The 24,669-nt window shown below is 39.0% G+C and overlaps 1 protein-coding gene across 4 annotated transcripts in view; it reads left to right on the top strand.

The window, feature by feature from the left end:
- Nucleotides 1–24,669, top strand: part of LOC145986682 (putative fatty acyl-CoA reductase CG8306) — a 113,242-nt gene that overhangs the window by 58,183 nt on the left and 30,390 nt on the right. For 3 of the 4 annotated variants that reach the window (XM_083120987.1, XM_083120988.1, XM_083120989.1), the window contains exon 2: nucleotides 24,195–24,457. In XM_083120987.1, coding sequence (XP_082977113.1) covers nucleotides 24,257–24,457 — 201 coding nt within the window. In that variant the 5' untranslated portion in view covers nucleotides 24,195–24,256. Of the gene's footprint in view, nucleotides 1–14,301; nucleotides 14,420–24,194; nucleotides 24,458–24,669 lie in introns of those variants that run through there. The other variant, XM_083120986.1, reaches the window with a different exon arrangement.

The raw sequence follows: 24,669 nt of genomic DNA, 5'->3' as shown, positions 1-24,669 counted from the left end.
AAGTTAATTTACGGTCAATTTAGCTCTAAATTTACTCTTAGCCCCATAAATATGAACTTATATCCCCAGATGGAAAATTCTAGATGTCAAATATTAACTCAAGCAACATCTTGGTCTGTCTGTCTAATTGTGAGAGATCTAAAGAGATCTTTGTCAGTGGCGCATCCAGACGTTAGAGATGGTAGGGGCGAATTTCAGCCGGGCATCTATAAACCTCTCCGAGAATCAATTCTAACCTACACTTGCACTGCCAACAGTACATGATAGTGGGTCCAGAACTAGAATATATATTATTATTATATATCATAATTCCTCCAATTGCCACGATAAACTGAACGATCAGATATGAAGAGTAAAGTGAATAAACAAATAAAACAAAAACCTATTCGGGGCGTAAGAGGCGATCCTTTCACGTAGTACACGAAAATGTCAAGCACACTTCCACGAAACCCTGGACTGCATTTTACAGACTAAGGAGGCTTTGGCGTCTGGACTATGGCCAGTATAATTCTCTGTAGGGCTGTGTATGTGTTGTCCTGTTTTTGTCCTTGTGTGTACTAAGTCCCCCTTTACAGCCTCAGCTTTTAACCATAGGAATATTTTAGTCCTCCGACATTATAGTTATGTTATATCAGTTCTTTTTTAGTTATGCTAGGAAGCTGGATCCCGTGTCATGTGACGGGTGCAAAATAGCTGACGGACCCAAAATTTCAAAATCAATCAATGAATCAATGGAAATCCTATTCTCTTCAGGGTTATCTGGTTCGATCTCCCTTTGAAGGTATATTTCACAGTGGTTTGGACCCAATTAGCCTGTAATGAGGATAAAGTGGACTTAAATCAAACTTTAAGAATACTTTAACAATACTCTAGAGCCTGTTAATCTTGGTGATAAAAGACATAACAGTTAAGTTCTAAAAAATATTAGGCATAACATATCCGAAAAACTGGCAGTTGGGAGGCGCAATCGCCCTCCCCTGGATCCGCGCCTGGCCTTTGTCCATATCTCTGAAATGAATACATGCGAAGGTCTAAAAATATTCTTAAGTCAACATTACTTTTCAATGCTGGGATAATTCCCGAAACTATTAAAGGTACAAATAAGAAATCTGGGTACTAAATTTATCAACGTGATGCGATATAGTACCGGGCACCTGAATAAAACAAGCAACAAGCCCATAGTGTGGTGCCAAATGAAGATTATATAACAGCACACGGTGTAATTATGCAATTTGTAACGTTTCCTGGTTTTCGTAACCACTGTAAAGTGATATAACACACTACTAACAATCTGTCATTAGCTTTCGTGTTGTTAGTGTTCCTAAGAAAAATGTATAGAAGGGGGAATTTGATATGAAAATGTAGGTAGAATATTCTTTTGATAAGTATAATAAAACAAGTTGAGAGTGATTCCCAAGTCCACGTGGCGCAACTTTTTCCTCCAGAGAAAACCTTCATAATAATTCCCACTAGAAACAGGTTCTGGATGGACAACCTAACGTGGAAAAAGTGTATGCAGAAATTTTAAACTGTCCTAAAAGCTTTATGGTAACGAAACGAGACAAGAGAAGTTGTTCTTGTCTCGGTCTCGTCTTGGTTCTTGAAAATATTGAAAAGAAATGGGCTGCTACTTAAATTCACCTATTGTATTTATAGACTGCATAAAAGCATGTGTCTCAAGCATGAAGAGGTGTGTTGTCTGTAACTTGGTAAGTGTAATGTTCTACCATTTAATCCAAGGAATCTTTTTCCAAAATTGAAATTTTTATGCGAGAGGCTACAGAACATAAATTTTGTGACTAAAATTCGCCTCAACTTTTAAAGCTTTTTCTTGAACGAGGCGTGTAAAAGGCAATTACAAAAGAGAATAAGTTTGCATTTCAGTACATTAACTGAATTAAATGTACAAAAGAATAGTGAAACAATTGTGCTGGGTTTTCACCCATCTAGTGAGTCTAGTCTAGAATCTCCCCAGTGATACTATGAGAGTTTTCTCATAGTTTATGTTTTAGTCCAATGTACGTGCCCTTTGATTACAAGGCGACGACGATACCACCACATAGTCAAGGAGGCCCCGAACTTGGGCGTCGCCAGAAATTTTCCTAGGGGGGGGGTCGATTCGAAGATGTCGAGGACACCCCCTCCCCTCAAAAATATTCTGATACAGACCAGTGGCATATACAGAAGTTTGTTAAAGAGGGTTTCATTTTTAAAATTATTGCATTATCGGTATTTTAAATTATTATTATTACTACTACTACTATTACTACTACTAGGGGTGTAAGGGGTGACCTTACACGTAGTACACCCAAATGTCAACCTCACTTCCACGTTAGTACACCCTGGACTGAAGACTAACGAGGCTCTGGCGACTGGCCCCATGGCTAGTATAATTTTGTTTGTATTGTCCTGTTTTTTGTCCTTGTGTGTGCTGAGTGCTCGTTTACAGCCTCAGCTTTTAACAAGTCAGAACATTTTAAGCTTTTTAATTATGCAACGTTAGAGTTGTTCTTTGTAATGATAAGGGGCTGGCCCCCGTATAATGTGACGGGAGCAAAATAGCCTAAGTGCTGACGCTCCCACAATTTTAAAATCAAATTCAAATTTAATTACTACTACTACTACTACTAGTAGCAGCAGCAGCAGTTGTAGCAGTACTAGTTTTAGTTTAGTTTATTTTAGCATCCAATAAGTTTATTATATGAATAATATAGTATTTGTTATAACCAAGATTACATAATACTGTAGTTACTTCTAGCATTAGTAGCAGTAGCAGCAGCAAACGCAGTAGTATAAGAAGCTTGAAAACGTGTGAAAGTTACAAATTAACAAGAGTTTCAGTGTTGCAAATTATGAAAGTTTCGTACTAAATTCGAGACAATTTTTAAACAATGACGCAAAATCAGGTGAAATAAAGTGCTTCGTTTATAAATTGCCATAAATTGAACAAAAGTAGATGGAAATTTCCAGGGGGATCGACCCCCCCTGCCGACGCCCATGGCACCGCAGTTTGTTATAGTAGGGTACATTTGGAATAAAATTAGTTATTTTATGATTTGATAATAGTTATTGTTTTATAATAATTTTTATTTCTACTATTCAAACATAATAATCGTAGTGTACCTCCCAGTCTGGAGCTACCCTGGCCTTCTTAGAAGGCAGGATGTACAAAGAATGCGTTTATGCCAGCAGTATACATATGTTTCGAGTATGATGAGTTGTAGAGAGAAAGTAGGCGGGAGGAGCGAGAAAGAAGGTAGATCGGAGGTGAGAGTTTTGGGGGGAGAGTCGGTCTTTGGCTTGAAAGGTGAACATTCCTTTTGGAGAATATAAGGAGAGGGCGATAGGAGTACAGGGCTAGAAGTTGAGAAGTTAAGAGACAGTTTAAGAGGCAGTATGGGTGTGTGTGTGAGACTCATCTTTGGGACAGTTATTGATCATTTCTTCGAACACGAGACAGGTAATTCCTTTCCTCTCTAATGCTAACCTTGCCGATGCAGTCTTAATGTCATTTAACCTAAATTATGTATTGCCATTCATTCAAGAGTTGAATAGATTAACATTTATCTAGGTATCTTTCGGCAGATGAAGATTAAGCATAAAGCTACGTTTCCATTCTGACAAGTTCCAGACTCATGATGCGCAACATGCGCCGGCGCATGTTGCGCGTCATTTAGTGCACTGTTTCCAATTCAAAACTACTTCTGCAAAATACGCCCGCAACAAACACTGGAGTGCAGGACCGCAGTGTAGCATCGTGCAGTGCTTTAGAGTAGTCAGTGCTTCTTCTCTTGTACTGTAATAATCTGGTGGTGATTTAACTTGTGTAAAGATGGACAATACAGCTATGGCGGGTTTTGTGGTTAAGGCAGGCGCGTACCATAAACTTCTAAAAAAAGAGGCGAAAACGACCTAGATGGTGGATTAGAAGTTTGCTAGCGAAAAAAAAAACTCGTTGATGAGAGACTTTCGTCTTCAAATTGGATACGAAAACTATGTAAAAATGACTGCAAGTGATTTTGAATTGTTATTAAATCTTGGACCAGAGATTGTAGTCGCGTCGTCTGTTGCTACTCTAGTGCGCATGCCCGTGCCCCAGGAACTTGCTGCAGGCTGTTTCCATTGTCCGCGGCACATTTTATTCGTCAAAATCGTTTGGGGCAATTTTGTCCCCGGCACTTGCGCCGCGGCATATTGCAGACAGTTTCCATTTCAACAAATGCTTGGCACATGCCGCGTCGCATGCCAAATTTGTGGTAATGGAAACGGGGCTTAAGCGAGTGGCTATGAGCTAACGCCACCCCTATCTACTAGGGATGGCCAAACGGATCCGGATCCGAAAGCTCCGGATCCGAAAATTCTGGATCCGGATCCAAAAGTTACGGATCTGGATCCGACAGTTTCGGATCCGGATCCGAAAGTTTCGTATCTCAATCCCATTATAATATTACCACACCTTAAAAGGTATTATGATCTGCGATTACAAAGAAATTTTTCATTAGTTAGTCCTACAATAATTTTTTTCAAGTGTTGTTCCTAAAATACTTTGCTACGCATCGGCTAACACACTCGTGCACAAAAATAATCTTACTTGTTTAACATAAAATGTCAGAGGTGATTTTGTAAATGCCATTGAAACGAATATGTATTCATTCGAATGTATTGGAAATGGAAACACATATAAATGTGAGAAATTTCATTCCAGGATGAAACCTTTAACACATAGAACAAGATAGAAATGTTATACAAAAATTATACAATTTTTCTACAGTTACAGTTTTACAAATTAAAATAAAACATTATAATATATGCAGTGTTATATAATTACAAAGTGTAACACTAACAAGGGAGGTTATCTAAGTGTCCCCCTCTGATTTCCATGACACTTGGCAGGTGTATAAAGAGGTCCAAAGGAAGAAATATGTGTTTTTTTGTTTCAGCTAAAAAAAAACTGTTTTAGGGGGAAAACCCCCCTCAAATGTCAAGATGAGGACAAATTGAAGTGAGGATCTGACCCCTGTTTCCCCCTCCGATTTCCATGATACTTGGCAGGTGTGTGTATAAACGGGCCCAAAGGAAGAAATACGTGTTTTTTTGTTTCGGTTAAAAACTGTTTTATGGGGCAACCCCCCTCAAATGTCAGTATGAGGACAAATTTAAGTGGGCATTTGACCTCTGTGTCCCCCTCCGATTTCCATGAAACTTGGCAGGTGTATAGTGGGGCCCAAAGGAAGAAATACATGTTTTTTTTGTTTCAGCTAAAAAACTGTTTTACGCGGCAAAACCCACTCAAATGTCAAGATGAGGACAAATTGAAGGGGGGATCTGGCCCCTGTGTTCCCCTCCGATTTCCATGAAACTTAGCAGGTGTGTGTATAAACGGGCCCAAAGGAAGAAATACGTTTTTTTTGCTTCGGCTAGAAAACTGTTTTAGGGGGCAAAACCCCCCTCAAGTGTCAAGATGAGGACAAATTTAAGTGGGCATTTCACCCCTGTGTTCCCCTCCGATTTCCATGAAACTTAGCAGGTGTGTGTATAAACGGGCCCAAAGGAAGAAATACGTGTTTTTTTGTTTCGGCTAAAAAACTGTTTTAGGGGGCAACCTCCCTCAAATGTCAAGATGAGGACAAATTTAAGTGGGCATTTCACCCCTGTGTCCCCCTCCAATTTCCATGAAACCTGGCAGATTTATAGAGGGGCCCAAAGGAAGAAATACGTGTTTTTCTGTTTCAGCTAAAAACTGTTTTAGGGGGCAAAATCCCCTCAAATGTCAAGATGAGAACAAATTGAAGTGAGGATCTGACCCCTGTTTCTCCCTCCGATTTCCATGATACTTGGCAGGTGTGTGTATAAACGGGCCCAAAGGAAGAAATACGTTTTTTTTTTGCTTCGGCTAGAAAACTGTTTTAGGGGGCAAAACCCCCCTCAAATGTCAAGATGAGGACAAATTTAAGTGGGCATTTCACCCCTGTGTTCCCCTCCGATTTCCATGAAACTTAGCAGGTGTGTGTATAAACGGGCCCAAAGGAAGAAATACGTGTTTTTTTGTTTCGGCTAAAAAACTGTTTTAGGGGGCAACCCCCCTCAAATGTCAAGATGAGGACAAATTTAAGTGGGCATTTCACCCCTGTGTCCCCCTCCAATTTCCATGAAACTTGGCAGATTTATAGAGGGGCCCAAAGGAAGAAATACGTGTTTTTTTTTTTGTTTCGGCTAAAAATCTGTTCTAGGGGGCAACCTCCTCTCAAATATCAAGATGAGGACAAATTGAAGTGGGGATCTGACCCCTGTGTTCCCCTCCGATTTTCATGAAACTTCGCAGGTGTATAGAGGGGCCCAAAAGAAGAAATACATGTTTTTTTTGTTTCGGCTAAAATGTTTTAGGGGGAAAAACCCGCCTCAAATGTCAATATGAGGACAAATTGACGTGGGGATCATCTGACCCCTGTGTTCCCCTCCGATTTCCATGAAATTTGGCAGGTGTATAGAGAGGCCGTATGCCCCCTGTTTCTTCCTATGCCATATTTACGTGGTTTCGGGGTCGGATCCCCACTTCAATTTCTCCTCTTCTTGACATTTGAGGGGGGTGGTTCCCCCTAAAACAGTTTTTTAGCTGAAACACAAAAACACGTACTTCTTCCTTTGGGCCCCTCTATACACCTGCCAAATTTCATGGAAATCAGAGTGGCACACAGGGGTCAGATCCCCGCGTCAATTTGTCTTCATTTTGACTTTGAGGGGGATTTTGCCCCTTAAAACGGTTTTTTTTAGCTGAAACACAAAAACACGTATTTCTTCCTTTGGGCCCCTCTATACACCTGCCAAGTTTCATGGAAATCGGAGGGGGAGACTTAGACCTCCCTTGTAAGTGTATTACTTAATTACAAATCGCGCACGCGCGCACACACACTATATATATGTGTGTATGTATGTATATTACATATATATGTATATTAGCAGGTAACAATATGTTATAAAAACACATTCTTACTTTCCAAAGAAGCGCATGTGGGATGGCAAAACGGATCTGGATCCAAAAATTCGGGATCCGGATCCGAAAGTACTGGATCCGAATCCGAAAGTACCGGATCCGGATCTGAAAATTCCGGATCCGAAAAATTTTAGGATCCGGATCCTAAGGATCCGGAACCAACCGGATCCGGATTTCGGATCCGGTAGGATCCGGATCTGGCCATCCCTACTATCTACCATCCCGACACCGAGTGGTGTTCTACGTAATATTCTCAAGGGAATGGAGTTGTGTGAGCCATAAGCTTCCTCGGTACAACTTTCCCCAAAGGAACATCAAATGGGCCGGATAAAACACAAAACCAACTCGAAAGGCATACCCATTATGAAAATCTTGAACCGAGCACTTCTATTTTCGTTACTCTACTTCGCTTATCGCGACCATGATGATGAATGTTGACGTAGTTGCTTTATTTTTACATAGCTTTTCACCCATTACTGGCTACTCGTAACCACGAGGATGGAGGGACATGAGCAAACGCGCATAGACATGACGGAAAAAACAAACTCCAGGCGCCAGAACCTCGTTGGCCTTCAACGAGGTCCATTCGTTCCTTCCGGAAAGTTACCGGAGGATGATTGGTGAAAAGAGACGAGCATAATTAAACCATGATTCGAAGCCCTGACCAATGGGTTCGCTGACCACTCTGCCACTGAGGATATAACGCTTTTATAGTCGTAACACGATGCATTCATGCGAGGTTCAAATTTAGTTGACTTCATAGGCATGTGCAGACCCTCTGATTAGGGGGAGGGGGGCAAAGCCTTGAAAGTTCAGTCGGGAAAGAAAAACCTAATTTTATCTCACTGTTTTAGTTTTATTACATTGATGGGTATATGTGTGCGTGCGTGTATATGTATATACATATATATGTATTAAGATATTATTTAAATACATGAATATAATCAATTCATCCGCCCCATAACAATCAAAGAGCAAAAATGATATACGAGTAATTGTCTCTGAAATGTGCGCGCTCTTTTCCTCCAAACCAAACTGTTATAGCAGCAACTGTCTGAAGTACTTAATTGTCCTTACTTTTCTCTGGTAATTTACAATGCATCACAGAAAAGCAATTGCGAGCGAAGCGAGCAAGAAAATTTTTCGATCCAAATTTTTGCAAATTGAAAACAGTATTGATTTAATATGGCGCAAAAAATTTCACGGGACGCCATGGCATTCTGTTTTACAATTTTTCTGATTGTTCGGCGTCCAGGGACAACTCCCGCCGCCCCCTAGCTACGGCTATAAACTTGACACGACTAAGAAAAGCAGAAACTGCGAGCGAAGCGAGCAAGAAAATTTTTCGAAATGTATTTTTGTTTGTATACAATTTGAAGTCGAGGGGGCAATTGCCCCCCTGCAGGTGCTCCTGGCCGTCTGAAAAAAATGATGCAAGAAAGACGTGAAAACTAATTCCATTTTGAGTATCCTTCTTTTTTTTTAGAATTGATTTCCGTCCAAGGTTGGGAAATAGCAATGCCCCTCTGCCCCCTTGTGGTTGAGCCACTGCACCCCCTTCCACCGTAGTTGCTTTGAATTTTCATCGGCTTGAAATACTTCATTTTCTCCAATAATATCGTTTAATAACAGTCATAATATTCCTCTACACTAAATTTCTTGTTGAAAGTATAATAATGTAGGAGCATGGAACCTCTAGAAAAGGGGGGGGGGCGCAAGGATGACCACACCTCCCTCTTCGAAATCGAATATCAACCTAAAAGTATATATTCCACACGTATAATTTGATTTCAGTCATAGCAATTGACTTGAATTATTATGTAATGGGGGGACGCAAGTATGCGATAATTTGAAATTCAAGTGGTGTTTTGGGCCTCTCCCATGGCGCAATGGTAGCGTCATTGCCTTGTAATCAAGGGGTCCCGGGTTCGATACCCGGTGGAGGCACAAGTGGTTAGGATCCCACTTTAAATTGTAGGTCCAGTCCCGATTAGCCTTACTGTGCATAAAGTGGACTTAAAATACCAACTCAAACCAACTCAAACTCAAGTGGTGTTTTGAGGGGGCAGCACTATTATCGGGGTAATATGCCCCTTGCTTGTCACTACGTGGAAAAAATCTGCGAACGTCCATGGTTAGGGGGGGAATGGGCAATTGCCCCCCCCCCCTTGCGCACGCCTATGGTTGACTTGCAGACGCACCTTCACTCAAGGAAATATCGCTTCGCATGTTACGTAATGCTTGCTACCTGCTGTTCTCGTTCTTGTATAATGCGACGGGTCAATCAACGTGCAAGCAGTGTTGCCATCCTTCGGCACGCGTTTCACTGCATCGAATCTAGATGCTCAAAAAAGGCATGTTCGAATAACGTAACGAACAACCGTGCAAAGGAAAAATCACCGAACCAAAACAAGAACAAAAAAATAAGTACGAAAAATATTGTGCTCGAATGAATACAAACCCCGGAGCAAGCGAACGGGACGGCAGTAGCATACTTAAAGGGGGTTGGTAGGGGCCATATCTTTCCCTCCCGTTTCCCGTATTCCTACGAGAAAGTCAAATGCAGGAAAGTATAGCAAAATATAGGGCTGACTGCTAGAAAAAAATAGATATAATCCCTCGAAAATCCTGAGCACGCCACTGCAGAGAGAAATGATGATGATGATGATGATAAGAGAGAGGGGGTGGGGGAGGATGGTATTTCCCCAGCTAGGGAGAATTACACAAAAGCAGTGACGTGCACTGAGAAGTAGCTAGTCTAGCAGAGATAGATCAATCAATCTCACGTCTCTAATTATTTTCAAATCACAATATGTATTGTCTTCAAGCCTCAGTTCATATGCAACACTTCTTTACAAGCGCTTCTCGTCCCTCGATGTGATCAGCTTGCAAGGCTGGATACCCTAGCTGGCTCTTCTTCCGCCTAAGCAGTTCCAGGTATAGACAACCACCCGAAGGGCAAGGGAAGATTTCTGCCTGTACCTCCCTTGCCCCTCGCCCCCCGCTTCAATGGTTGAAAGCCCGTGGTTTCAGGTCCTCCAGTCTATCTCCTATAGGACAGATAGGGGATTCGTTTCACTTCGATTTCTTTGTAAATCCTCTAAAGAACTCAGGGGAAAATTTTCTGCAGTACTTATGTTCTCTGTATTTACACAACCTTTACTTAAACGTTGTACAATATGTATGTATAATATGGGATGTAGTTTTATTTGTATATGAATGGGAACGTACTTGTATTATGTGCAAACAAAAATGTTATGGTTTCTTTTCTTTTTTTCAAATATGGAATATATAATGATTAAATAACAAATATTTGCTCACGCTCTCTCTCGCTCTCGTTTTAGTAATGTTTTATTTAAATATACTAATAATCTGGCCTCCAATAAATAAAATGGGTAAGCTAAACAGTCATAAATACGAGTGTATTAATTTGGGCAAGAGAACGCGCGTCCTAATTGTTGTTGTTGGTTTGGTTTATTTTACTTCACCTTTCTGCTATATTTGGTTATCGCGAAAATGAGGATGAGTGATGATATAATGAAATTGATGAAGGTACCTCACAAAGAACAAAATAATTTGGAATGAAAAATGTATCCCAGAACTAAAAAAGCCAAATGAATATTGTTGAAGAAACTACAAAAAAAATATTGTGTTACCTGTTCATCCCCTCTAATATATTTAATTTTTGCCACCTTCCATCACTTTTTATAGCTGTATACATTTAATCGCGTTAAGAAGCTAATGTGCTTATGGAAGTCACGAGGGACAATCATAAACAGAGAACTCTGAACTCCTGATTTCACAGTGCCCTGCAGATGCACTGGGAGGAAATTATTTGTATTTTCTTTTTCCTTTCTTTAGTGTTGCTTTTCCACCACTTTACCTAACGTCTGCAATGACGATGAACGTTGATTAAATTAAACGAATGAAGAGTGGTTACAAAGAAACACTCATGCACAGGCCAGGGCTCGAGCCCGGATCCTTGAGTAACGAGATCGTGAGATGGAGAAATTAAGGAAATCAAGCAATGCAATTTTTTTTGGAAAAACGTTAATCATATACAAATATGGTGTTTCAAAAATCCAATTGAAATTTACGTACCACTGAGTAAATACGCAGTTTTCTTTACCGATACCCACGTATCCGAATAGTTAGAGCTTTCCACTCATCTTTGTTGTCGGCCGACCTCCGTTAGGGAGTGCAAGTGGCCCCGGGTCGGTACCAGGTGGAGGCACATAGTGGTTCGGATCCCACTTTAAACTGTGGGTCCAGTCCCGATTAGCTTTTATGTACATAAAGTGGACTTAAACACCAAATCAACCAACCGCGGGGGAGTGGTTATCACTGCACGCTATGACACCAGGAGTTCCAGGTTCGAACCCCGACCTCGGCATGGGTGTTTTTTGTGTTTGTCTCTTCATTAATTGAATTGTACCATCTTAGCGATTTTCCAAATGTGACAGCGACGCTAAGTAGCATAAATCAAATCATTGATTGATTGTTTCATTTGGTTTGTTTTACTTCGGTTTTCCTACACTTTTGGCTAATCGTCAAGATGGTACGATAAAATTGATGAAGGGACAAACACGGTACGATAAAATTGATGAAGGGACAAACACAAATAACACCCATGCCCAGGTCGGGGTTCGAACCCGGGATCTCTGGCTTAATAGTCAAATCAACAAGTTTTGGATTTTCGAAAGTGGGTGGGATTAACACCTGCTTCTTTTAAGTAGTCCTTCCTCATTTTGCAATCCTTTCCTTTCTTTGACGTTCTATTTTTAAGAATACTGGGCCCTAAAGGGGGGGAGGTGGATTATGACCCACACCAACCTTCCTTGGGCACGCCACTGATTGCTACCCCAAGTGTCGACATCACCGCACGTCACTGCACAAAAGCACCCCCCCCCCTCCCGGTGTCCCATTGTCCATATATATTAAAACGTAGACGCATCCCTCCAGCTAGCCCCAAGTAAACCCCCCACCCCCACCCCCAGTTAACGATTTCCGCTTCGATCACTGCTCTTGCACGACTTAAATCCATACTCTATCTCAAAAGAGCTGGGCCTCATATTCTTCAAGATAATTAAGTTCAAAGATAGTTGTTGTGACATCACAACACTTTGTGCATCTCTGGTCTGCTTTTTCCCAGTTTGCTCACTGGCAGAGTGAGCTTCAAGGTTTATCCAGAAGTTCCCATCTGATGGAATAAGGGGGGGGGGAGACTTTGTGAAAGAACTGAAAGGACATCCTGTTTCAGGCATGAATGTATTTATTGAAAAAAATGCGCCATTTTTCTTTCTCTCTAGGCTAATCGCGACGAAAAAGAGACAAACGAAAACAATGCCGGGGCTCGAACCCATAATCCCTAGTGGTGATACTATCATGCCTTCGGCCACAGAGGCAGGCCGGTAGTCAGGATATTATTTCGGGCGGCTCATCCCTTATTAGCAGAAGCGTCGACAGAAATATTTGTAGAGGAGGGCAGACCATTGATAAAACTTAATTAGTAGAAATAATGATGACAAAATAATTATTACCACGGTTATAATTGTAATTTTACAATAATAACTATTAAAAGTAATTAAAAATAAACCATTTTAATCCAAATTTATTGTTGTTACTATTATTATAATTAGACCTCGGATATTTTGGTTCTAAAAAGTGTTCTTTTAGGTTCCTTAAATAGGCGCTTAAAATCCTAAAATAGGTTCTAAAAATCCTAAAATAGGTCCTGAAAATCTTAAGTTAGTCTCGAAAAATCCTGAAGTAGGTTAAAAAAATTAAAATAGTTCAAAATTCCTGAAAAATTAGGTACCCTATATCCTGAAATACGCACTATCTTGCATAACGTTATGTGTGTTGCCTAACCCTACGGCGATGGCAGAACTTAACATTGGAAATTTGCTATTAAAATCCACTCTTCGCCGTATAGTTAGGCAACAATCTTTTTTCATGTTATCCGCATTCAAACTCAGCAATTTTGTCTGCGAGGATCATCTTATATGCTGAAAATAATCTTTCAACAAAAACATAGTCAGTGGTGCAAACTTCAATGCTGAAATGTTAGTTTGCAAGGCGTGAATGCCACAAAGCACCAAAGTGACGCGAAAGTGAGCAGGACCATACACATCAGACTACTTTCGATTGTACAGTTAACAGTGGCACCAGACATTTTGCTTTGTTTAGAGCTTAGAAAAATAACCATGGACTTGGAGGAAAGGAAATCGACAGAGACTACGTTTGAAACACGTTCGTCCTTGAATTTTTTCGTGACCAAACAAAGCAAATGCCTCTGTGTGACAAAGATTCTGTAAAACCTTTGAAATATATATAAAAACCTAAAAAAGGCTTCATTTAGGCGCATAAACCTAAAATAGGTTCTAACAAGCAAAATAGTTTTTTTATGCACTATAAACCTTCATCAGTTGTTGCCTTTTCTTAACGAGACACTGACATAACTTATTATTTACAATACATACCTGTAAAGGAAAAAATAGGTTAAAAACCTAAAATTCGAGGTCTAATTATAATCATATAAATGGAGCGACTTTGCTACTCTATCCACCGTATAAGTGGCATTATTTGTCATACATTTTGTACAGCTAGTGTACTGAAATTCATTGTTATTGTATTTTTTAATTAACTTTTACAAATTCGGTTGAAAAAAATACTTTTAAAGTTAGGTGCAAATTTTACTCATAAAGTTTATATTGTGAGACCTCTCACAAAGAAAACTATAAATTTTGGGAGCTGAGGATCCATTTATTCTTTGGATTAAATTGTAGAATATAAAAATATAAGCTGGTTGCTCTATTATTCACTAAACTTTTTTCGATCTAATGTTTAACCTTGCTAAGGAAATAAAATTAATTACCACTATACACTATTTAAATTACATATTTGTAGGATTTCGAGGGGGGACATGAGTCCCCTTAGCCCTCCCCCTGGCTACGTGCCTGCACAGAGGCATTATCTATTTCTTCGCTTCACCATACATCACCATCGTCGGGATGAACCTTAGGGAGGCAAGGAGCTCACCGCTGATAGAAACTAGGAATCGAATTCCGTGTTGACAGTAAAGTACATAACGCGTGCATACTTTTCTTCGAACAGTTCCGCATTAACAGTACGTAGCTGAGCCTCAAGGCTGGAAAAGCTTCGGTTAGTGAAAGTGGTTGGACGAGTCTCCTCGTAGAGAGCAAGTGAACAAGCGTCCTAACTTGTCTGTGGTCCTAACCTTGATGTTGACATATCAATGGCTGGCAACACTGAGAAACGTAAGGCGTGAGCGTGACCTGAATGAAGTGTTCCTCAGCCAGTTCCGTGGTTACGTTGTTCGCGTGTGGAAGGTTTCGTACGGACAGTGATTTTGGTGTGTGGATGGTTTCGTACAAACAGCGATTTTGGAACAACGAATAACAAAGGGTAAAGTATCTAGCTGAGTACTAATATGTCTTTTGCAGTATCAATTTAGCAGTGTAATAAAACGAATTGCAGGTAAAATGCTTTAGTAGCGAGTTGGTGTATGAGAAAAGTGTTAGCTTGGGGATGTTTGGTCGAGCTTTGAGGTTAGCTGAGGATTGGGGGGGGGGGGGGGAAGGGGTTGCTCCTAAGGTTTAACATGATGCAATGAGACCTCTGGGGGATGCTTTGCAAAAATTTTGCTAGTTGGGGAATACCCCCCATCCTCAGTTCGAGCACTGACTTTACCAATTCATTTGTTCGTTGACGTTTCGTTTTCAAAGTATAATCTCTATCGAATACCGACTGTTGAAACTAAAATTTAAATTTACCACACTTCAGTTGTAATAATGTACCACGATGACCGTTACAAGTCCATGTTTCACACGAAAGATCTGTTATTGGTTGAACCTATGAACCTAACAGATATACGCCTAGTTAATTGGTACGGTACTATAAAATGACTGTAGTTTTCAGTTATTTTGGTGATTTATTTATTTAATACAAAATGTTTATTAACCCATTGTGGGAATAAGGTATTCATCCATTAAGCCCTTCTCTTAAATGTGGTGATTGTTTTCCAAAACATTGTTGATAATCTATTGCAGTTGATATCTCGGTACAGTTGATTGTTGACGCTCGAGATAAGGATTCACACAGAACTACACTCGTTCCGGGATTCAAAGAATTTTCTGATTACCTATTAATGTACAGAAAATTAATGACAAGATGAAAAAAATACAAGGTCTCTGCTATAATTACAGTCAAGATTTATATCTAAAGCCTCTTTATGCAACGAGCCTAATTAGAACTAAAACGACAGCTAAGTTTATGCAATCTTTCTTGCGGAAAAAAATATTACAAAAGCTGTAAAATCTGAAGCTAGCCAGTTTAGCCATGCAGGCAAGGTCGAGGCCAATGTTTGAAGGCCGAGAGGGTAGTGGTGATGATGTCTGAAGAGCCTTCGTGGTGACCATAACGCGCCCAGGTTCCTATCATTCTCATTGCCGCGATTATCCCAATAGGTAGAAAAGCGGCGTGAAACAACAGAAATAAAAAAAAGCTTCCGGTTATCTAGGTTGGGTGGGCGGGAGGAGGGTGTGCACACCAAATAGGAAAATTTCAATAAAGCACCCCCTACTCTACACTTTCCATAGCACTGTCTATTCGTTCTGCAAAGTTTTAACGTGTCAGTGTGCGAATTATAGTTTCTGCTTTGATGACATGTCATTAGTAGACGAGAATATTCGTAGTTAGTTCCTTACTTTTCTGCATTAACGTTTTTCACGTATGCTGGACCAAGTAGGGGCTTATGACTCTGAACAAACCCCTTGGGCCAGCCACTGCATGCCATTTTAATTGTTAAATTCAGGTGTAAACAGTAAATTACTATTTTTTTAGGGCTGATATATACTCTGCTATTACTTGTTATAACGAAATATTAAAATGATTGAAATTTGACTTCACAAAATACTCTTGGTCTTCACTGATTTCTAAAAATTCATTGTTGTTGCTGCATTAGTCACACACAACATATATATATTAGTAATTTTCTCGTAAAAAAATATTTTTTTAACAGCACCAGTTTGTTTATAAATTAACGCTCGTTGAATCTTTATAAATGAATTACCGAGAAGCATCGTACTTTTTATGCAAGAGTTTAAATATATTAATATATTCTTTACTCGTTTTCAGTCAACAATATTAAATACATAAAATATTGTTTAGTGTTTCTTGATAATAAGCTGGATACTTATAAGTTTCGTAATAGCCAGTTGTAGTTGCAACGACTACAGCGATGACATCTGAAAACAAGAAACTATGCTTTCTTCATGAATAAGATTACATTTGGAAATATATTTAAAATACTCGTGTTGCATACACATGACTAGCCTACTATTTACGGTTGGAAGGAATAAAAGAGCCTTGGTAGGGGTAAAAATTTACATATTTTGCCCAGGAAACCGTTGGTCTACTGAGTGGAGAGGTCCCCGATATGGTACTCTTGATTGGTGTAATAATTATTTCTATGTGAAACTGGAATTCGTAACTCGGGAACGAGACTGGAATTCGCAACAGGCGAACGAAAGCGAGACTGCGAACGCACTTCGAGTTATTAAAACGAAGCCTCTAATACCACCCTTGCCTATGAAACTTTTCCATATTAGTGAAGGCCGTTTGCACAAGTTTAGAAACAGTTATAAACAAATTCCGAGTTCGGAGGCTTTTATTGCAAAACAAAACACGTGTACGTTGTTGTTAAAGTGAGTTACGTACACACTTCTTAAGTGAAAACTGGTTTTCTATTGTTGCTTTCAGTTGTCAGCTTTCTACTGCACTGCACGTCTCAACAGGACATTGTCTTATATCCACATGTGGGAATGAAAGCGCCTTTCACCTAAAAATGGACACGAAATTCAAGGAATGATACCATGATCAGAGGAAAGATTAAGAAATGGAATCTTGCCGTAAAATGTTTCCCTACATGAAGACTTTGTCCGCTTTTGCCGTTGAAAATACTGGCTGATGTGCGTTTCCACTACAAACTTACACTCTTTGAATCAATCCGACTCTGCGACGGAGTTGTAGCATTTTTCATAGCAGGCAGGACTTTACACGAAAGAATTTCATGTAACATTCCGGTCAGCATTTACGATGCGAAGCGTGCGAAAATCATTAGTTAAGATACAGCATGAAAGCCACACGGTTTTAATTTAATAACTAATAAATTTAAAGAGGAAGAGAGGTAATGATTATTTAACTGGTGCGATATCGTGTAAAGAAACGAAACTAATTGGCTATGTTACGCAAGGACCGATTCTATCTGTAAAATATGTTATGGCATCCAAATGCTACTTATAGAATTTCCATCGCAGCAGAAATGTTAAGAATAATGCTAAAGAAAAGAAAATACTTTTCGTTTGAAGCTGACCTTGAGTTTTAAATTTAGTGTTTCTTTTTCGTTATTGATTTGTCTTGGAAGTTTCCACCTTTCATTAATAGTATACAGTAACAGTTTTGTTACGTTCAATGTTTGCTGGAAGCACCTTCTGATGGCTAGCACAGCTACGAAACCAGGGGTCCCGGTGTCGAATTCCGGCCTGGGAATGGGTTTTCTTGTGAGTGTCCCTTCATCAATTTGATCATATCATCACTCATCCTGATCTTCGCAATAAGCCAAAAGTGGCAGAAAAGCGAAGTAAAATAAAACACATAAATCTGCTGTGCATCATATGGCTACACTGTCACCTAAGTGACATATAATCTGTGACATATATCTATGTAACCTATAAATTCATGTAACGTTAATGGGGTCATTACAATCAAGCACTGTCCGATGACCAAGATGTAGCGTCTCAGGAATAAATATAACTCGTTCTTCCCTATTGCACATATAATTGGCTGTTTAATTCGTATTTATGTAATTCACTTGCTCCGTTGCCAGGTCGTGAATGTTCCTTATACTCTCACAAAAGGATCATATTAAACAGAAACTTTTCTCTTACTTCACCCAGTTTCACCTATACATCGCCAGCCTTACTTGACCTTGAAGTTCGGATTTCTCCAGTCCGCAGGACTGGGTTACGTGAATCTACTCTTCCTGATTTTATGTAACGGGTCGTCAAACCACTCTCTTGTCGTCTGGACTTGCACAGGGGAACTGGTTGTCGAGCCACCTATTGCGACTTGTGAGAACTCCAAGTTTATTTTGCTGCGTAGGAACGCTCAAATCGTGACCAGAAACTGTAATTGAACGCTGAAGAAGAATTAACATTTTTTTAAAAAAATATGATAGCGCACAGCCAACAGCAAAAATAATAGGCAACCTGTCCATCGCTATTTTTTCAAGGAATGTAATTTTGTTGATGCAAAGCAGATATTTGGTGTCTGCTTATGGAGATTTTATTTCAATTCATGATAATCACATTGTGGAAAACAGGCTGAATGAGTTTGGTGAAGGACAATTCTCTTACTGTTGCTTTTCCCGTCGAGTGTACAGTGGGATGCACAAGTATTGCTCGACAAATTGTTCATCACTCGTTTCATTGATATTTATTTTGCATCTTGCATGTTTTTAGGAAATGGGTTTTAACGTACGCTTGTGTAGAGGTTTGTCAGCAACTTGTTAGGCGTTTTGTTTGAAATTTTGAAGATCTCATTGCGTAAGACTAAGATAATAACATGGTGGTGGACAATTTTCTTGATAAAACTTGTGCATCCCACTGTACGTACAGATAATGAATGGTGGTGTACGCAGGATTTTTCTTTCGGAGGGGGATGGAATTGTAATATTTGCTTTCTGGGGGGGGTTTCAGTTCCCGAGTTCTTGCTGCTTTCATTTGAAAATTTTGATCTTTCTCAAAATTTCGGGAGGGGTTATAGCCACACCAGCTCCCCCCACGGTGTACGCCAGTGCTAATCATTAGGATTCACGAGTGATCACAAGTGTCGCGAGGGGGCTTCGAACCGGGGGTGGTTGATTAATTTCGATCGTCAAAGATGATTTGACTAATTTGGTTATTTTACGTCGCTTTTGTGCCACTTTTGGCTAATTGTGATAATGAGGATGAAGGGCCAAGAGATTATATTCGTGAGATGACAATTACAACACAGGGACAAGCCTAACAGAATTATCCTGGCCAAGTGTGCAGACGCCTCGAGTGCTAGGATCGTTATCTCACCACCGAACGTTCGAGGTTCGAGTCCTGGTTTGGGCATGAGGGTTTGCTAGTATTCCAAGAATTTTATCTAATAAATTATTCATCCTCATCGGCGCGATTAGCCCAAAGATAGACAGAAAAGTAATAAGAAAAAGAAAACTACAAGTTTACTGTTAGTTCTGCACGCATTGGTGGGATGATTATCGCTTAATTTGAGCGTCTCGGAGGGACGATCGCTCTGCCACCCCTTCTAAATCAATCCAGCCTTCATATTCATGGAATGAATTCAGAGTGACGAGTTATCGAAATCCAGAATTCACGGGTTCGATAACTCTGAAGAATCATTATAACTTAAATTGGTTTCAAATGTCATACATTTTCCGTAAAGGCCTTTTACTGCTTTTTAAAGCTGGAAAAATGAAACAGTAAAACAGGACATTACATGCTAAACATGTACCGCGAAAGAATTGCTGATGAAGAGATCAGGTGAACAAGAATGTGCTGGCGTATTATGAGTTGAAGGAGCAGACAACTATGTATGTGTTGCTTCAGTTTTGTGCGCCACTGTACATCTATTAAGTTTTCATGAACAAGGTCTCGCGATTTGTTAGCCTCGGGTATAAATCCTGGCCTGCATAATCAGGACGCTTGCGTAACAGGCCTCGTCTCGTAATAGTGAAATAAAAATGCTTCTTTCTGACTAGGCTACTTTTTTTATGTGTACATTGTGATGGAACCATTATATGTATTCATGTAATCATTACATAACAGCGATGTTTGAGAAGGGAAGACAAAAAATATTTATAATTATAGGAGAACCTGAGACAAGACAGAGTACTTAATGTTCAACCACATTGATTGACTACATCATAAACAAACCTCATTTATTTTTTCAACACAGATCCCTTTACTGAACCCTTCTTTACATATATAGATGATTGAAACTAACAACTATGCATGAATAATTGGTTTAGAAATCAATATTTGAAAAACGTTTTTTGCCTTCCATAGGTGGGGCTATAAATCTCCATTTATTCACCCCCAAAATTGAATTTCAACATGAAAGGAATTAAATGTGTAGTGCTAGTTAAGACAATAGTAATTCATCCATATGCACTTATTTCTCACATAAAATGCAAACATGAATGGTGTCTTCATCCTCAGTGTCTATACCTGAGATGACAAATATAAATTTATGCATAAATGCATGATATAGTAATGTATTGTCCAAAGACAATGTGAAGCAAAACTGAGTAGTACCCAGAGGTGCCAACTCAAGATACATTTTTCGAAGGTAATGTAAATTTGGGGGGAGGGAGGCAAGGTTGGCATAAACAATATTTTGTAAATATATATAAAATGTGTCCTTCTACGTGCATTTTTAGGGGGTTCAGAAAGCGCCTTGCCCCACCAAAGTTGGCGCCTATGGTAGTACCCCATTATACTTAACACCATATGCCCCTAAGGAACATATTGAGGTGATCTAATAACACAAAACTTGTTCATTGACAAAAAAACATAGACCGTTCTGGGAACTCACGAAACCATGCTGCAAGGCAGACCCGTACCCAAGGGAGGGCATGGCCCCCCTCGAGCCATGAAATACTTTAATGTGAATCTATAAAAAAAAAAATACTAAAAAAACACGTACGGTTTTTCAGGTTTTGCAAGAATTTCAATTTTCTTTTTGCATAAATGAAGGGGTTGTTTCTGGAGAGAGGTAGACTCCAGAAGTCTGCACTGTAGTATATTTAGCAATTTTAGTTTTATAACCATTTATGCAAACTTACCAAACATCCCAATTTGGTCGGGAGAGTTCACTATTTTCAATCCCCATTCTGATTTTTTGCGAACTGCAGACTTGATGAGAAAATGTCCTTTTCTTGTTAATTCACATTCAGACATGTTCTTCATTATAAGAATCATTCTTAATACAAGTCACTTAACTTATAAATATCTTACTTTGTAAACATAGATTATCTTTATTCAATGGTGGTGGTATAAGAAAATTGAAAACATTGTTAATTTGTGAATATTGTATTATTCAAATACTTTTCAGAATGGACTGTAAGCAATAAGCACAGAGCTGTATGCCATGTGACAGCCTTTCTCTGTAAGCAACTGTATTGCTGATTGTCGGGTCTGGGAGAGAGGGGGGGGGGGGAGGCTATCACTGAGTTGATTTTTCCCGTTACTTTGGTCCATCATATTGCAACACTACAATTGCACGTCCAGCCTCCAGGTGCAATACTACCATAGTGTTGGTGGTCACATCCAGGCTACGAATTCCCATGGCGGAGGGGGGTATCTCACCTTACCACCAATGATGCTGTTCTATTAAAATTCACCCCCCCCCATCAAAATTTTCCGAGGGGAAGAGTTTCTGTTATAACAATAAAAATAAGCAATTAATTTTGACTTCAAACATACTTTACTAATAATAATATCAGAAACACATACAAAGGAAGAACAAAGAATAATGTCTGTGTGTGAATGTTGCATACATCTCTTGCTCTCGTTCGCTCTGCCTGTCACTTTCTTTCTTTCTTGAGAGCTGGTAACAGCTTCTATACTTCTATAGCCACAGACAATGGCTGCTATTAGGGGGTACGAGGGATGCAGTTGCCCCCCACTTTTTGCCACTTTTGCTCCCGCACTATGCTAAACTTTATCTACCAAGGGAAAGTAAACTGTCCTTGCCCCACTCCACCAGTTTTGGCACCTTGCACCCCCTAGTTTTGGAACCCAATCGCCGCCACTAGTCATAGTTAAGATTTTATAATTATATCAAAATGGACTAGTGAGGAACGGAGCCGTAGCTGCGAAGAGGGTTGTCATTATAGTCACCCTAGGCCCCTGGAACACAGAAATCAGACCGACCTGCTATTTCTCCTCCATTTCTCACCTCCTCTCATCGAAAATAAAACACAGCACTTACATGTTAATTTAATAGGAAACTAATGTGTTCTCAAAGTCTCATTTTTTGCCCCTCCACCTAGTTGCATATATCATATCTTTAATTTGCAATCAAATTTGCAGATGAGAACAATACCACACACTGCTTGAATGAAGATGAGGTAGGATCCACAACCGACTGTCCTTTTATTAGCCACATTTCTTGAATGCTAAGTTTTATTTTCGTTGGATTCCACGGAAAAGAGTAGGTACATGGTTGGAAATTCTGTGCAGGGGGTGCGAAAATCTATTCTCATCCTGGCTGCCGAAATCTCTAGCTACAACTCTGATAAGGAAATATTTCCTTTCCAGAGACCATTAACAGATTTACACCATTAGAGATACATACCACAATAAAAGTATGAAATTTTATTGACCATTTTTAATAGAAAGCAATAATTAAATAAAATCTTAACACTTATTAAAAAAGTGTCACCTATTGTCTAATTTCTCGACATTTTGAACCAGTTGTTAAAGGAATTAATTTGCTAGTTTATAAATGTACCAATTTTTTTTATACATGTTTAATTATATTAATTAATTATTTAATAATTGACATATATTTCATGACAATAATAAAGGTAAAAAAAAGGTAAAGTGTTCCCCTGTGCTTAGCACCATGCCATGAAGGCGTATATGGGGTGTGGGGGTAACGCCCCACACTTTCTTGATCCGGTCGTGAGTGGGGGGTGATGTGATCAGAATCACGCCCCTGACCAGCTTTACCCCCCAGGGTTAACCCCAGGTCGCGCCGCTTCCAATGTTAGAAAAGTTTCCAGATTTGAACCGGCCGGGGATCGAACCTGGGACATACTTTCAGTATGTAGTATCTGGGTGTACTGTGGTCTATCCGTGAGAAAAGATTGTATCAGTTTGTATGTATTTCCTCTAATGCGAAGATTGTATATTTTTTGCTTGAGCATAGAGTGGTCTAAGCAGTCAAAGGCTTTGGACAGATCCAGGAAAATAGCACAGGGTATCTCATTATCTTCTAATGAATCTATAATTATCTCAATAAATTGAGAAGTAGCTGTACTTGTCGATTTACCCTTTTGGAAACCATGTTGTAGTGGACTAATTATGTTATATTTGGCACAGAATTTGTATATTTTATTAAAAATGATTTACTCTGACAGTTTTGATAAAGATGATGTGATTGTTATTGGTCTATAGTTTTTTATTTCTGTCTCCATTCCATTTTTGAGTATTGGTTTGATTATGCTTTTCTTCAGTACTTTTGGGAAAATTCCACTATTGATAGAGGCATTTATAGCATACTGTAGTGGTAATGTAATGTATTGAGAACATTTTTTAATTAGATGATTTGACCAACCATCTGGACCTGCTGATTTCTTATTATTTAAATTTTTTATCATAGTTTCTAGTTCATTTAAGGTTATTTCATCTAAATAAATGGAGTTCAGTACAGTATTTGATTCAATTTTAGTTGTTTGGGCACTTTTGGGGTCAATGGGACAGTTTACATAGGAGTTTGAGAAATACTTATTGAATGTATCCGCAATGTGTTTAGGGTTAGTTATTTCTACTTCATTTCCAAATAATGTGGTATTTTCATTACGCTTATTGGGTTTTTTGTCTCTTTGCTCATTTATGATATTCCAAATTGCCTTTGATGTATTACTATTATTTCTGATATTATCTTTGAGGTGTTTGGATTTTTCGTATCTTATTAGTTTTTTAAATTCATTTTTCTTTATTCTTTATGACTCACAAAGTTTGTTTTCCTTAGTTATGCGCATTTTGTCATAAATATCTTTGAGGTCATTCTTTTTGTGTATTATTTCATTTGTGACCCAAGTTTTTGTTTTTTTTGTTTGGTTGAACATGCTTTATTTTTAAGGGGCATGCAAGATTTATGAAGTAAGTTAGTATGGTCATGAACTTCTCCCATATGTTTTCGGTTTCACTTTCTTGAAATACTAGAGCCCAATTTTATTTACCTAACAAATGTAACAAACAGTTTACGTTATTATTATTATTATTATTATTATTATTATTATTATTATTATTATTATTATTATTATTATTATTATTAATGTTTTGCCAATCTTTATTATTGCATATAGTATTGACTTATATCTAATTATTTATTTTTCTTCCAGGCCCTGTATGCAAGAAATAATTCTTTCTTAGTGGTACGACAGTAGTAGAACAGCCCATCAAAATGGCTTCTGATTTGAGTCCTGTGCAGAAGTTCTATGACAAGAATTCCATCTTCCTCACCGGGGCCACCGGTTTCCTCGGAATGGCCCTGATTGAAAAGCTCCTGCGTTCATGCCCTGGAATCGCCAACATCTACGCACTTATGAGACCAAAGAAGGGAAAGGATATTCACACAAGACTTGAGGAATTACTAAAAAATCCAGTACGTATTGTGTTAAACATTGCATTACATTTTGTTATGTAATGATTCAACTTTGCTGTGCACAAAATTTAACTTCTGTTGTTCACAAAAACTTTACTTAAGCATTTCTGACTCGCACCACAATTTAACATTTTTTAAGTGCAATAAACCTTAATAGTAGAAGTAATAAAATATTAACACAACTTTTTGTTATTGTAAAATTGTTGACTTTA

This window comes from Lepisma saccharinum, chromosome 4 (assembly GCF_977018435.1).
Source record: "Lepisma saccharinum chromosome 4, izLepSacc3.1, whole genome shotgun sequence".
Classification (NCBI taxonomy): domain Eukaryota; kingdom Metazoa; phylum Arthropoda; class Insecta; order Zygentoma; family Lepismatidae; genus Lepisma; species Lepisma saccharinum.
This window is presented reverse-complemented; position numbering and strand designations above follow the sequence as displayed.